The following is a 16,438-nucleotide window of genomic DNA, read 5'->3' as shown; positions in this document are numbered from 1 at the left end:
GAGGGGCATCTCATTTTTCTTTGAAATCCCACCGGCCCTTTAACATTCATCACAATGCTTGACTTGATCACTTGCGTCCTTGTAGAGAGTAGGCCAATAGAATCCACAACTCAACACTTTGGCCGCCGTTCTTGCTCCCCCATGGTGACTACCGTAGGGTGAAGAATGACAAGCCCCAAGAATTTCAACTTGTTCCTCCTCCGGCATACATCTTCTAATCACGCCATCGGTACAAATCCGGACGAGGTATAGTTCATCCCAATAATAGTCTAGGCAATCCCGTTTGAGCTTCTTCCTTTGGTTTGAAGAGAACTCATCCGGTACAATACCACTCACAAGATAATTTGCTAAATCAGTGAACCATGAAATCTCGGTTATTGAAATGGCTAGAAGTTGCTCGTCGGGGAAGGAGTCATTGATTTCAAAGCCGTTATGTGGCCTCCTCTCCTTCTCCAAGCGAGATAAGTGGTCTGCCACTTGGTTTTCACTGCCTTCGCGGTATTGGATGTCTAGATCAAACTCTTGCAATAAAAGCACCCATCTCATTAACCGAGCCTTTGAAACTTTCTTGCTCATAAGGTACCGAAGTGTCGCATGATCTGTGTGGACAATCACCTTTGTACCCATCAAGTACGTGCGGAACTTCTCCATAGCAAAAACAATAGCAAGGAGCTCTTTTTCGGTCACAGTATAATTGACTTGGGCATCATTCATGGTCTTACTAGCATAGTAGACCGGATGAAAGATCTTGTTGACATGTTACCCCAAAATTGCTCCGGCCGCCACATCACTAGCGTCACACAAGAGCTCAAAAGGCAAGCTCCAATTCAGGGCGATGATAATAGGAGTAGTTGTCAATTTGAACTTGAGCAATTCAAATGCTTTCATGCAATCCTCATTGAAATGGAATTTGACATCTTTCTCCAAAAGCTTACACAAGGGGTTCACCACTTTGAAAAAATACTTGATGAAACGCCGGTAGAACCCCGCATGACCCAAGAAACTCCTCACTCCCTTCACGGATGTTGGAGGTGGAAGTTTAGAAATCACCTCTATTTTCGCCTTGTCGACCTCAATCCCATTCTTTGAAATTTTGTGGCCAAGGACAATGCCTTCCTCAACCATGAAATTACATTTTTTCCAATTCAACACCAAGTTGGTCTCTTCACATCTTGCTAAGACCTTATCCAAATTTTTCAAGCAATCATCAAAAGAATTCCCGACCACCGAAAAGTCATCCATGAAGACTTCAAGGAAATCCTCCACCGTGTCCGTGAAGATAGCCATCATACACCTTTGAAAAGTTGTTGGTGCATTTCATAACCCAAATGGCATCCGCGAGAATACGAAAGTACCATAAGGACATGTGAAAGTAGTCTTCTCTTGATCCTCCGGAGCAATAAGAATTTGATTGTAGCCGGAATACCCATCAAGGAAATAATAGAAAGCACGGCTCGCCAACCTATCAAGCATTTGATCTAGGAAGGGAAGTGGGAAATGATCCTTCCTTGTGACTTTGTTGAGCTTGCGATAGTCCATACACACTCTCCACCTGGTCACCATTCTTATAGGAATCAACTCGTTCTTGTCATTGGTAACCACCGTCATGCCCCCTTTCTTTGGGACACATTGCACCGGAGAGGTCTACGAACTATCAGAAATAGGGTAAATAACCCTTGCATCTAACCATTTGATAATCTCTTTTTTGACCACATCTTGCATTACTTCATTTAGCCTCCTTTGATGTTCAATAGAGGGTTTGGAATCTTCCTCCAAATTAATCTTTTGCATGCAAAATGCAGGGCTTATTCCCCAAATATCCGCCAATGTCTATCCTATATCTTTCATCCTCTTTTGTAGTACCGCCAATGTGGAGTCTACCTGCACGTTAGTCAAACAAGAGGAAAGAATAATCGCTAAATTAGAACAAGGGCCAAGGAATTCATATCTGAGATGTAGAGGCAATGGCTTCAACTCCAAGATAGGAGGCTCTTCAATTGAAGGCTTTGTAGGGGGAGCTTTCCTATTTTCGAGATCCAAGGAAAGTTTCTGAGGTGCATAATTGTATGACCCCATCCCTTGCAAAGAATTTACACATTCCATGAATCCATCCATTTCCTCATCATCAAAATTTAGCAAAACGGCCTCCAACATGTCACCCACATTAATTGTGGCACTTGTATCATCAATAATTACATCGGTCACCAAGTCCCGAACGAACATACTTCATTGCTATTCGGTTGCCTCATATATTTGCACACGTGGAACACCGCCTTTTCATCACCCACCCGTAAAGTGAGTTCACCGGCTTCCACATCAACAAGAGCCTTTCCCATAGCAAGGAAATGTCTACCTAGAATAATCGGCACCTCATAGTCTACTTCACAATCAAGAATAACAAAATCCGCTGGGAGAATAAATTTTTTAACACGAACCAACACATCATCAATTATACTCAACGGTCTCTTCATGGTACGATCCGCCATTTATAATCTCATAGATGTGGGTCTTGGTTGCCCAATTCCCAAAGTCTTAAAAACCGAATACGGCATCAAATTGATATTTGCCCCAAGATCACAAAGAGCTTTAGCAAAGTCGGCACTTCCAATGGCACAAGGGATTGTGAAAGTGCCGGGATATTCTAATTTAGGAGCCATTGAGTGCACAATTGCACTCACTTGTTGAGTCATCTTTATAGTTTCACAATTCATCGACCGCTTCTTTGTCACCAAGTCCTTCATGAACTTTACATAAACGGGCATTTTCTCCAAAGCCTCAACCAATGGTACATTAATAGATAGACTTCTCATCATGTCAATGAACTTTTTGAACTGATTCTCTCCATTTTGCTTGGCAAGCCTTTGAGGATATGGTGGAGGAGGCCTTGGCATTGGTGCCTAGCCTTTGGCACTACCAGTTCTGGTATGTCAACAATGTGCTCCCTAGATGGGTTTACTTCCTCTTGAGTCTCCTCCACATTTTCATCAATATCAATTCTTACTTCATTATTTTCTTGCACCACATTGTTTGGGATCTCATCTTCTTGTACCACTTGCTCATCATCCACAATTTTCCTTTGACTTGAGGTGGGTGCATCCCCATCTTTTCCAATCCTTATAGTAATATTCATGGCATGTTCCGTGTTGTTCCCACCCTTTGGGTTCACCATCGTGTCACTTGGTAGTGCCCCCTTAGGACGAGTGTTTAAAGCTTGCGAGATTTACCCCAATTGAACTTCCAAATTGCAAATTGAAGTGTTGTGAGAGGCTAGTTGGGCATCAGAGTTGGCATTCTTCTCCATCATTTGTTTGAACATGCTCTCAATTCGTACCATCTCATTGTTGGAAGAGCTTGGACCATGGGAAGGATAAGGAGGCGGGTTGCTCGGTTGTTGATACATCTGGGGCCTTTGAAAGCCCGACCACTGATTTCCTTGGTTATTGTTCCATCCTCCTTGGTTGTTGCCTCCCTAATATCCTTGACTATTGTCACTCCAATTTTCTTGGTTATTTTGACCATTCCAATTTCCTTGATTGTTTTGATTATTCCAATTCCCTTGGTTGTTACAACCATTCCAATAACCTTGGTTGTTTTGATTGCTCCAATTCAATTGATTACCATGAGGTTGCCATTATTGTTGATTCGTGCCTTGAGAGTTGTTTCTTTTCCCTTGGAAGTTGTTCACATATTGTACTTCCTCCTCTTGTTCATTGTAAGATTAATCTTGATCAAACCCACTATCTTCCTGCACATAATGTTCCGCACGGTTTTGCACTTGAGGACGCTTTTGCCTTCTCTTTTTTAGCATCATATTAACTCCCTCTATTGCATTGACTTGCTTAGGACCTTGCACTTATTGAAATTGATCCTTGGCTAATTGATTCATTATGGTGGTCAATTCGGCAATTGCTTGCCTATGATCATGCAATTCTTTATGTAGGTGAATCACGTTTGGATCACCTTGAGGAACATTTGCTCTACTTTGCCATGCCGATGAAGTATCCGCCATTTCATCTAAGATCTCACAAGCTTCCGCATATGGCGTTGTCATGAAATTTCCACTAGCAAGTTGATTGACCACACATTGATTGGTAGTACTGGTCCCCCTATAGAAAGTTTGTTGAATCATAGCCTCCGTCATGTCATTGTTTGAGTGCTCTTTCACCATAGTTCGGTACCTCTCCCATATCTCATGCAAAGGCTCATTGGGTTCTTGTTTGAATGCTAGAATCTCATCTCTAAGAGTAGCCATATGCCCGGGAGAAAAGAACTTGGAAATAAATGTCTCCACCAATTCATCCCATGTATGGATAGAATAGTTTGGCAATATTTCTAACCAATCCAAGGCTTTCCCCCCGTAGAGGGAAAGAAAATAGCCTCAACCTTAAAGCATCCTTGGAGACGTTTGTCAATTTACTCCCCCAGCAAGTGTCCACAAACCCCTTCAAGTGTTTTGTATGAATTTTGATTCGGAGCCCCGGTGAAGAATCCCTGTTGCTCTAGCAATGTGAGCATAATATTTGTGATTTGAAAGCTGCCCTCCCTAATGCGGGACGGGACTATGGCACTTGCATACCCTTCATTCGGCAACACCCAGTGTGGAGCCGTTCTTGGTGGATTTGGGGGTGGAACGGGAACGTTGTCTTGAAGCGGTTGGCCTCGTCTATTTGCTTGAGATTCAAGAGGAACCTCTTCAACTTAGTTATCTTCCACATCCATATCCCCCGAAGGCATGTTTCTGAGAGGATCATTGTTGTTGAGAACCATTGTTTTACCTACAATTGTTTCGCCAAAAAGATTAGTAACACGAAAGGAAAAGAAGACAATTCACGCACAACCAAATATATAGCTAAATCCGTTTTTAGCTCCCCGGCAACAGCGCCAAAAATTGATCTCGTCCAAGTCACACCTCTATTCGAGGTTGTGAAACGGCCGATTGCAATAATAATACCCAACAAGAAGTCAGGATCGAATCCACAGGGAGCTGATATGGGATTAGTGGTATATATTTGGATAAAACACGTGAAGTATCTTGGTTGCACTTCCACAAATATGGTTTTGTTTTTACTTTTAAGATTACGTTAAGGATTACAATTCTAAAGATATAAAACTAGAGAATATTATTTTTGGATGGTTTTCAAATATATAAAAAGTCCTAGGGGTATGACCTTCACCTAGGTGTTTGCCTAACGGGTTGTAAATTTTAAAGCTTGTTTTGTTGGTGGGGTGTATTATAGCAATCAACAATCAAATACCCACTCAATACCTCTCGGTAAGAGAGTGATTTTGCCAAATTTTACTTCCTCAAGTCCAAATGGGCATTGAACAAAACAGTTGATAAAATGCTCAAGTCGGGTTTTACTATCTCTAGGTTCAACCCTTTAATTGGGACTATCAATCTTTTGATTTTATCCCAAATTCTTGTTAGCCAAGTTTTCCTAGACTAAGTCTCTCTTTCTCAAGTAGAGACCAAGTCAAATAGGCATAAACTAATATTTGTAACCATTAATTCTACAATTAAAGGCAAGAACAAGGCTAAATAATAAACATCCAATCATAAACAAGCCATAAATCAAACACCCATTAGGTTCACACACTAAGGTTGGGTCACAACCCTAGCTAAAAATCTAGCTACTCATAATGGGTATAGAGGAAAATAGAGAAGAAAAGATAATAAAACTCATATTGCAAGATTAAAAGATAAAAATCCAATGTTAAATCACCAAAGTAAGCTAAAGTTGCCTAAAGGGGTAAAGAAAAACAACAACAGGACTTTCAATATTCAAAACTTGACCTAATTTCGTGAAAGTAGTCTATTTATACAAAGTTGGAATTTTGGACAAAATTACCCTTTCGGAGGTTCTACGGCCGCACAATTATATGTGCGGTCCGCACTTTTCTTCAGATCTTGACAGGAGTTGACTTTGCGTTCGCACAATTCTGGATTACTGACGCATCTCTCATGTTCTGCGGTCCGCACAATTCTGGATTACGACCGTATCTTTCATGTTCTGCGCGGTCCGCATATTTCCTGAGTGCGGTCGCATAGCTGTTTCTGCGGCCGTACAATTATTGTGCAGTCCGCATTTCTTCTTGAGCTTGAAATGAAACTCTCTAAACTTTGGCTCCTACGTAGTTTTTGTGGTCGCACAATAATTGTGCGGTCCATACTTTGCACTGGGGCTCTATTGATTTTCCTTCACATTCTGCGGCCGCAGATAAAAATCTGATGTCCGCACTTGTTCATATCACTTCTCCTTGAGTTGGATTTTATCGTAGTGGCTCATTTTCCAATACTCTTGTAGGTAAGCATATTTTATCGGTTTTGGGGAATACAATTAGACAGTTTTGGACTAAAATGAAAGCTAAAAAGCGCTAATAAGTAGTCAAAATTCCCATTTATCAGCACGTGGGAGCAAAACCTTGTTAACCATCTCAAACAACAGTTGGTACACTGGAAGGAGGGTCTTCTTGTGTACCCATTCCCCCTGTTGTACTACATCATCCTTCAAAATGGCATTTCTAAAGTTTGGAGAACAAGTCCCCTCAATGGATAATATGCCGCCAGTATGCACTCCCAGAATTGTTCCCAACACAACCTCATCTATCATAAAATCAATACCACTCACCTTCAGGCATATGTTGTCCTCTTCTACCGTGAACATGTCGGCATAGAAACTGCACACCTCTGCCTCATACACTTTAGGGCTCTCATTGGTGAACAAATGTGTCCATTGTTGAAATTCATAGATATCAACCAGTTGGCGCATCCTTGTCATGTCAAGATTATCAGGAGCAAATGTTCTGCCCCACAACACCTTCTTGTTTCTCAGGTTTTCTCTGCCTTCATCCTTGGCCACACCCACTTTGGTTTTCTTGGAGGAACATGGTTCCTCATTGACACCAACCTTCTTTTTCACGGACTTTCTCACACTTTTCCCTTTCTCTGTAGATTTCTCAAACAATTTCTCAGATACTTTTTCACTAGAATTTTCAGACACCTTCTCACCATATTTTTCAGACACCTACTCACCAGACTCTTCTACCTCAACATTTCTAACTTCCATCATTTTCACAAATGACTCTCTCCTAGGTCTTGGAACTGTAGGTTTCTTAGAGAACTTACGAATTAAGGAACCAGGTTCCTCATTCACCTCTTCATCAACACCAACAATAAGTGTTGGAGGCACTACTTCTTGTTCACCTGCTTTCCCCATTTCACTAACCTCCTCCTTTTCTTCGCTTCTTTGCTTTTCTTCAGGACAGACTCAAGGGCCTCCCTCTTTTGCAACCTAGTAGCGGGTCTTTTAAGAGTAGGTGCATTGGGAACTCCTTTCCCACTTCGAGCAGCAATGAAGCTTGCTACATGCAAATCATCATAGTCTTCCTCACTATTTCCTCTTCAGATAGAGATCTCATCTCAAGAAGGACAAAGTTTAATAACTCGGCATCGAAGTGAGGAGGGGGAGCATGATCAGTACTGACCTGGGGCTCTTTGTAGAGCAGGGAGTTTCATCCCAAGTAGGAGTGGAGGGCTCCTCTTGAGCAGAGGGAACATGTCCCTCAGTATTACTATTAGGTGTTAGACTTTCAAGAAGCACCAGTTCCCTACTCTCTTCCGGATGACCTTCACCTTCCCCCTGACACCCAACCGTCTCATTAACCTCCTCACAACCACCAACCAAAATTCCATCAGCAGCTATTAACAACATATTTTATATGGCTTCTTATTCATTTAACCCCAAAGTAGATTCAAGAGAAATATTATCTGTAGGGTTGGCAACATTCAAATCAAGGCTTGGTGCTGATTTTTTACCATTATGAACTACACTCTGTTGGGCCTCAGAACTCTCTTCAACTAGCAGACTGGAGACTTCTTGATTTTCTTCTCCCTCTACCGTGTCGCTCTTAGCCATTTTTTCCGGCGAGGCAGAAGAAGAGGTTACAGCCACAAACCTCTTTGGGTTCAGAGTTTTGCGACTCCGATGAGAACCAGAACTCGATTGAGCTGGAAAAGAAGAAGATAGTGGTTGGGAATCTTGTATAGAGTTTGGACTGGGTGACATAAGGGACTGAGACTCTGTCGCATGTGCTTCACGAGATGAAGAGACAGTGGGGACTACACCGGGAATATTTGAGGCTTCTAGATTCTCATACATGGTGGATATTTGTAGTGAGAACTTAAGGGGAAAAAAGTATTTGGTTGTTGAGAGAAAAAGGAAAATTTTGGCTTTTGATATGAACAGTAATGACAGAGACAGTTTTTGGGTTTATTTAAAGAGGGTGAGGGACCGGTTAGGAATGGGTATTCATTTTCTGGGTAGATGGGTCGTTTAGTAGCGGGTATGATGTTTGGATTATAAAGAAAGCGAGAAAGAGAAACTGGCATTTTAATGACGTGGCACTTTCTCAACCATTAAGAAGTTGTGTGTGAGTGTACAAAGGAACTACTAACCAGTGTCAAGGGAATCAGGTTCCCTGATAAGTTTTGTAAATGCGAGCCTCATCCTTTTACCTAAATGCAATACCACTAGCTTCTTGTTTGCTTTGTAATTGCCATGCGTGTCTACCTGTAACGGTATAGAAATGAGTTAGAACTTGCCAGAAAATATTTTTTTAGCTGTTTTACCTGTTCGTTTCTTTCATATCCAATCATTGAGGGACTAGGTGCTCAACATGACTTTATCAACCCAAGTGCCAGCTGATTCTTTTCAAAGTGCTCTCTGCTTAGTGCTTTGGTAAAGATATCTGTAATTTGGTCTTTTGTGCTGCAAAACTTCATGCAGATAAGCCTTTTTTCAACATTATCTCTGAGAAAATAATGTCGCACATCAATCTGCTTTGTTCTCTTATACTGAACTGGATTCTTTGCCATGTTGAGAGCACTAGTGTTATCACACAACAATGGCACACAATCAGAAAATACACCAAAGTCCTCCAACTGCTGCTTGATCCATAGCAATTGAGCACAACAAGAAGCAGCTGCCACATACTCAGCTTCTGCAGTTGAAAGAGCCACTGAGTTTTGTTTCCTCGTACCCCATGAAATTATACACGACCCCAGAAAATGTACCATGCCAGAAGTAATTTTTCTATCCACCAAATAACCAGCATAATCAATATCAGCATACCCAATCAAGTCAAAATTGTCTCCTGAAGGGTAGTAGAGAACCAAGTCATGTGTTCCTTTGAGATATCTTGGAATTCTCTTGGTAACCTTCAAATGAGATTTCTTTGGATTATATTGAAACCTAGGACATAATCCTACGCTGAATACGATATCTGGTCTGCTTGCTATGAGATACAGGAGTGACCCAATGATACCTATGTACATGGTCTCGTTCATAGGAGAACCAGGTTCATCCATGTCCAGGCGAGTGGCAGTGGCAATAGGAGTATCAATAATCTTTGAACTTTCCATCTCAAATCTCTTTAGAAGCTCTTTGATGTACTTGTGATGACTTATCATTATGCCCTTAGGAGTTTGCTTAACTTCCAGATCCAAGAAGAAATTCAATTCTCCCATCATGCTCATTTCAAACTCACTGCCCATGAGCTTTGCAAACTCGTCACACAGAGAATCATTTGTTGCACCAAAGATGATGTCATCAACATAGACTTGCACAATGAGCATGATCCTCCCCCGTTTCTTTAGAAATAGGGTGTTGTCGATTTTTCCTCTTGTAAAGCCATTTTCTAGGAGGAATTTGGACAACCTTTCATACCAAGAACGAGGAGCCTGCTTCAGCCCATATAAAGCCTTGTCAAGTTTGAATACATGCTCAGGGTGATCATGACATTCGAAGCCAGGTGGTTGTTTGAAGAAGACTTCTTCTTTTAGATATCCATTTGGAAATGCACTTTTGACATCCATTTGGAACAATTTGAAATCCATATGAGATGCAAAGGCAATAAGGATTCTGATGGCTTTCATTCGAGCAACTGGAGCAAATTTTTCATCATAGTCAATCCATTCTTCTTGATTGTAACCTTGAACTACTAACCTTGCCTTGTTCCTTGTCGTGTTTCCAAACTCATCAAGTTTGTTTCTGAATACCCGCCTAATTCCTATAACAGTTCTATCAGCAGTTCGAGGAACCAGGTGCCATACGTTGTTCCTCTCAAATTGATGGAGTTCATCTTGCATAGCAGTAATCCAGTCAGCACCTTTCAATGCTTCCTTGATATTTTTGGGCTCAATTTGAGAGAGAAAGGCTGAGAAGGCAAGTGAGTTTCTTTACTTTGATCTAGTTTGAATCCCTGAGTCAAGAGGAATGGTCACATTTTGAAGAGGGTATGAACTTTTGTACTTCCAGTTGGACACTTGAATCTCATTGTAAGAAGATCCAGGTTCTTCTAAATGTGATCCACTCCTGACATGAGTCCCGCTTCTCATCTCAACATCTGGGGTTCCTTGCACAATATCAACAACTCTGTTCTCAGCTTCAGTTGTTGTGATTGAAGGACCAGGTTCCTCTACATCAGTTGGAGATACAGTTGCACCATCTTCATTTGATTCCTTGACGTGACTCATCATGTCAGCCTTTCCATTTGCTATATCAATGACTTCACCAGGAACCGTTGACTGCTCTCTTTCTTGATCAATCTTATCATGTGAATCTTTCCCACATAGGTGGTGTGATTCATCAAAGATCACATGTATGCTTTCCTCAACACATTGAGTTCTTTTGTTGTAGACTTTGTAGGCTTTGCTTTGTGATGAATAGCCAAGAAAGATTCCTTCATCACTTTTGGTATCAAATTTTCCAAGTGCTTCCGTACCATTATTAAGGACAAAACATTTGCAGCCAAATGTCCTTAAATGTGTTAGCTTGGGCTTCCTCCCGTTCAGCAGTTCATACGGGGTTTTGTTCAGGAGGGACCTGATCATGCACCTGTTCACCAAGTAGCATGTAATGTTAACTGCTTCTGCCCAGAAACTTTTTACAATGCCACTGTCAATCAGCATTGTCCTTGCCATGTCTTCAAGAGTCCTATTTTTCCTCTCCACTACACCATTTTGTTGAGGTGTTCTTGGAGCTGAAAAATTATGACTTATGCCATTTTCAGCACAAAATTCCTCGATGTTTGCATTATCGAACTTTGTGCCGTGATAAGATCTTATACATATAACATTATGGCTCATCTTCACTTGGATCTTCTTCATGAAAGCAACAAACACTGGAAAAGTTTAATCCTTGGTTCTGAGGAACAAGGTTCAAGTGAATCTAGAATAGTTGTCCACTATAACAAAAATTTACTTCTTTCCTCATCTACTTGGCACCCTCATAGGTCCACACAGATCCATATGGAAGAGATCAAGTGTCCTTGAGGTGCTAACTTCTTTTTTGGTCTTGAAGGAGGACCTGACTTGCTTTCCCTTTACACATGCATCACATACCTTGTGATCTTTGAAGCTTGACTTAGGCAGGCCACGAACTAGGTCCTTCTTGACCAATTTGTTTAGCAATGAAAAACTTGCATGACCCAATCTTCTGTGCCATAGTTCAGCATCATCATTAACAACACTTAGACAAGTGAGATCCCCATTGTGCAAGGACTCAAAATCAACAACATAAATATTTTTGTATCTTTTGCCATCAGGACCACTTCACCAGTCACAAGATTTGTGACTGTGCAGATTTTTGACACAAGTTTTACTTTGTTTCCTTTGTCGCAGATTTGGGAAACACTCAGTAGGCTATATTTCAAGTCGTTCACATAATACACATTTTCAATTGAGTGAGTGAGTGACTTCCCAATTCTTCCTACTCCCAGAATGTATCCCTTTTTGCCATTTCCAAAGGAAATGCTCCCTCCTTGCAGGGCTTTGAGTAAAAGAAAATCATCGATGCTTCCAATCATGTGCTTGGAACAGCCACTATCCATGTACCATTTTTGACTGCTTTCTTTCACTGCTTCCTGCACAAGAGAATCAAGGATTAGACTTAGGAATCCAAACAAGTTTGGGTCCCTTGTAGTGAGAAAAGGGGTGAATGAAACTTCTTTTTATCCAAGCGGGCAATACACGTTTTTAACAGAGGGACCAGGTTCCTTAGCAGCAGTGACCTTTTCAAAAAATAACTTATTTTTCTTTTGAGACTGAAATCTAGCCTTATAGTTTTTTTTAAAGTGACCAGTGTTACCACAGTGAGTGTAGAGCCAATTGTCAGGGACGGTAATATACTTGCTATGTGGATTTTAGAGAATCTTTTCCTTTTGGAATCTGACTCCCTGCATGTTCCCATCCTTGATTGCATACATGGCAGTAATTGTATCAGAGGACCAGGTCCACTTTAGAGATTTTTCTAGGTCATTTTTAACTATGCCTAGATATTTTTGAAGTTGTCTGTTTCTTTCAAGTTCAGCACACAGACTAGATTTCACATATTTGAGTTCATTTTCAAGCTTAATGTGTGCCTCACTTGCAACTTCCTTTCCCTTTTGGATAATCCTAGAACTATTTCCTCTTTTTAATTCCTCTATTCTTTCTTTTAAGTCCATGACTACTATCAACAAGTAATCTCTCTCATTTTCTACGTCGTCAACTTTTTTAATCAGAACATTCTTTTCTTTCATTAGATCCTCGATGGTTTCCTTTAGGTCAGCCACTACGATTACCAGATCATCTCTCTCATTTCTATCTCTCCTAGCTCCATAGTTAAAGTATTTTTATCATTTATAAGATTGTGATAAGCATCAATTAAAATACTTGCCAAAGATATTAGCTTTTTCTGAGAGTAAGACTTCAAATTTATTTGAACGTCTAGAAAGTTTACCTCATCATCATTATCTTCATCATCGTCAGACTTTGCCATCAGGGAAAAAATAGAGTCATAATCAGTTGCTTCACTTTTAACTGCCATCATGAAGGTATCACCTTGTGCATCATCTTCTCCAGAATCGCTGAAAGAATCTCCCCATGCAGCAAGAGCTTGTTTCACAACATTGTCGGTGGCTACTTTTCTCTTGAATCTTTTGTCAGGAACCAGGTTCCTCTTGGCTACTTTGTTTGTGTTGTGTTTGTACTGATCTTGCTTGAGGAGAGGATAATCCTTGATGAAATGTTCTGGCTTTTCACATTTATGACATAAGTCATACCCTCTTGGCTTGCTGGAGCTTCCCCTTTTTGGAATACCTCCATTCATACGAACAATTTTCTGAAAATGCTTTGTCGGGTAAACCATATCAGCATCCTCACCACTCGAGTAATTGTTGTCTGTCTTGAGGACCAGGTTCTTCTCCTTCTTGGGCTCTCTTCTTTCATGATCCTTCTTCTTTATTTCATAAGTTTTCAGATTACCAATGAGTTCATCAATGGTTAGCTTTTGTAGATCCTTTGCCTCTGTGATAACATTCACTTTGCTTTCCCTGGAACCAGGTAATACACTGAGTATTTTTCTGACAAGTTTGTTCCTAGGAATGATCTCTCCCATAGAGTGGAGCTCATTGATAATCGAGGTGAATCAAGTATACATGTCCTGAATGGACTCATCATCCTTCATTCTGAAGAGTTCATACTCAGTGGTGAGCATATCAATCTTCGATTACTTGACTTGAGTTTTCCCTTCGTGTGTTGTTTGGAGGGCTTCCCAGATCTCCTTGGCAAATTGACAAGCAGAAATCCTATTATATTCGTTTGGTCTAATACCGCAAACGAGAATCCTTTTTGCTCGAAAGTTCTTCTTTATAGCCTTGCGGTCAGAATCGTTGTATTCCTTCCTTGTCTTGGGAACTGTCGCTGCTCGTTCACTAGTGGTTTTCATAGGGACGAAGGGTCCATCGCAGATAACATCCCAAAGCTCTAAATCTTCAGCCATGATAAAATCATGCATTCTTGTCTTCCACTATCCATAGTATTGGCCATTGAATCTTGGTGGTCTGTAGGTAGATTGACCTTCTTCAAAGTTTGGTGGAGCAGCCGTGAGGATCCTTTCTAGGTGTTAGCGTGATAGAAAGAACCTGCTCTGATACCAATTGATAGAAACTTAGGGTCTACCAAACTATATAGAGAACCGGGTTCTCTATCAGTTCCCATATAACACATACAAAGTGATAAGTAAATGACACAACAGAGTTTTACGTGGAAAACTCCCAGGTCACAGGATTAAAAACCACAACCTACACTCGTAGGATTTTAACTTCACTAACCGAACAACTTTTAGATTATAACCTATTGTAACCTAGGAATTAAACTCTCAATCCCTCACTCACTTGTAATAACTCTATTACAAGCCTCTTTGTAATAACGATGTTACAAAGTTCACAACTCGACTAACTCTAGCCAAGACACAAACACAAGTTTTATGGTTTTACAATTGGTTTTCTGCACAATGCTTCTAGCTAAGCTAAGTAGGATTTACAAGTAAATTACACTAACAAAGGTACAACACAACTAGGGACACATAATAATACAATGTTGGAAACGGGTCCTTCGTTATGTTCTTTATTCTTGAAGCTTGGAAATCACTTGCAAGTCGGCAATACACTTAAGAGGGAGCTTGATTAATTCTGGAATGTGCAAGTATGTTGTTTTGCCTTTGCTTCATGTTAATATTGCACAAGTGATGTCACTTGGATGATGCAAGCAATATCCGGTACAAGGCATGTCCTAGAAGGTGGCTGCTGCACTGGTCACACTGTTGTGTGTGTGCAGAGGAACAATTGCAGCAACTTTACAGGTGTGAGCAGTTAACTGGTACAGTCAGCAAGGAAAATAATGCACATATGTTCCTCTTGTCGTCTCTTTGACTCTGATTGTTGGAACTTGTGTCTGACTTGATACTTGTCGTTCTTGAGCACTTTGAGAATGTATAACAGGTTCCCTATCTGGTTCTCATCACTAAGTTTGTTAGATCATCAAAACATAACATGGCACATAACCTATCACCCACTTTGCCAATTTTTTTGACTAATTCAGCAAGTTACACTTGAAGATGCTTCCAACTTGACTAATCAAAAGGCACCAAATGCCTTTTAATTAATGCTCGGAGACGGAATCACCAGCTTTTCCGGCAAGAAATACGGCAAGGAAGAAGAAAACATAAAAATGAAGAAGAAAAGAAAAAAGAAAACAAAAAAAAAGTAAATGAAATAAGAAATACAGATAGTAATAGGTTTCAATAAAAAAATGTTTCAAACATAAGTTTCTAATATGTTTTTGCTTCTCTCTCTCCTTCAAGAGAGTGCACTCTCCTGGTTATATGCTCCGAAAATGTGATATTTATTACACTTCTAATAAAGATAGGGGGTAAAGTATAGTGGGACAATCACAAGGGGTAATTATGTATTATCCCAAAATACAAGCAAGGCCAGCTGATTGCTTAGTCATGATCTCAATTATGCCAGAAACTCTGGTCTTACTTTTCGCTTTTCTAGAATTGATTTATATAAGTGTATAAATGTGCGTGCTTTGGCTTATTAGGTGCAAGCTATGTTCAGTGTTTTGCACAAATCACCACCTATACCAGAAAAATTATCGTCAGAAGGAAAGGATTTCCTCCGCTGCTGCTTTCGGAGGAAACCTGAAGATAGGCCATCAGCTATGATGCTACTCGAGCATGCTTTTTTACGTAATACTGTTGCTGGTTGCTCAGAGGATTTTTCAGGGATGAAATCACATGTGAGTGTTACATGCTACTGACTACGTGACTTTAGTGGTTAGCGTTAATATTTTTCTTATCAGTTTCTCTAATTTTATTTTTCCTCCTATTACTTCAAATATTGAATTCAAATGGTTTCAAACTCTGAATTTGTTACACTTTTAGGATGCTCTGCAGAGTCCTAACGACCCAACTAACCATAAAAAGGAACTAAAGCCACTTTTACCAGGAACATCTGCCAGGCATGGAAAATCAACATATAGCAGGTAATAACTTTTTTGTACTTCCTCTCTCTCTCTCTCTCATGTTTGGGATATACTCGGGCGCTTTGTTCTGTCAAATAGCTGATTACTCCCCTCTTTTGGCATTAATATCTATAGTTCCGTGGAAGCAGCTAGCCATTAATGCTTGCATTAGGGTAGACTGTCTATATCATACCCTTACGTGAATGCAGGATGCTTTGTAAATGGGATTGCCTTTTTAGTTCCAGCTAGTTATACTATATTCTGTATTACCCCATTGACTTAGCTTATGCAAGTTTAATTGTGCTCTTTCAGTGAAAGTTGCCAGCAAACTCATCCTGAAACCAGTGAGTACGGAGCAGCTTCTCACCACTCTCCCCGTTCTACACTTGAAGTCCTGCCCTGTATTTCTTCACTGGAGCTGAACTCAAGTTCGCCTGCAGCCAGTCAACCAAGCATTCCTAGTAGCTTACCCCTGGGACGTGAAAACAGAAGTCCTAATAGGAACATAAGAAGGGAAACCCCAAACTTCTGTATAAGATCATAAATAATTAAATAGAGGGGGAAAATCGTGTATAGATCAGGAAAATTAGT

At 40.5% G+C, this 16,438-nt stretch overlaps 1 protein-coding gene across 2 annotated transcripts in view; it reads left to right on the top strand.

Moving 5' to 3' along the window:
- LOC104095169 (mitogen-activated protein kinase kinase kinase 5-like) overlaps window positions 1-16,438 on the top strand; it is a 33,006-nt gene that overhangs the window by 16,465 nt on the left and 103 nt on the right. For both annotated transcript variants that reach the window (XM_018770426.3, XM_009601220.4), the window contains 3 exons: window positions 15,425-15,622; window positions 15,768-15,868; window positions 16,160-16,438. The exon at window positions 16,160-16,438 is cut by the window's right edge and continues 103 nt beyond it. In XM_018770426.3, coding sequence (XP_018625942.1) covers window positions 15,425-15,622; window positions 15,768-15,868; window positions 16,160-16,391 — 531 coding nt within the window. In that variant the 3' untranslated portion in view covers window positions 16,392-16,438. The remainder of the gene's footprint in view (window positions 1-15,424; window positions 15,623-15,767; window positions 15,869-16,159) is intronic.

The sequence above is a fragment of the Nicotiana tomentosiformis genome, chromosome 4 (genome assembly GCF_000390325.3).
Source record: "Nicotiana tomentosiformis chromosome 4, ASM39032v3, whole genome shotgun sequence".
Lineage (NCBI taxonomy): Eukaryota > Viridiplantae > Streptophyta > Magnoliopsida > Solanales > Solanaceae > Nicotiana > Nicotiana tomentosiformis.
The sequence above is the reverse complement of the archived record's forward strand: the minus strand, read 5'-3'. Positions and strand labels throughout refer to the sequence as shown.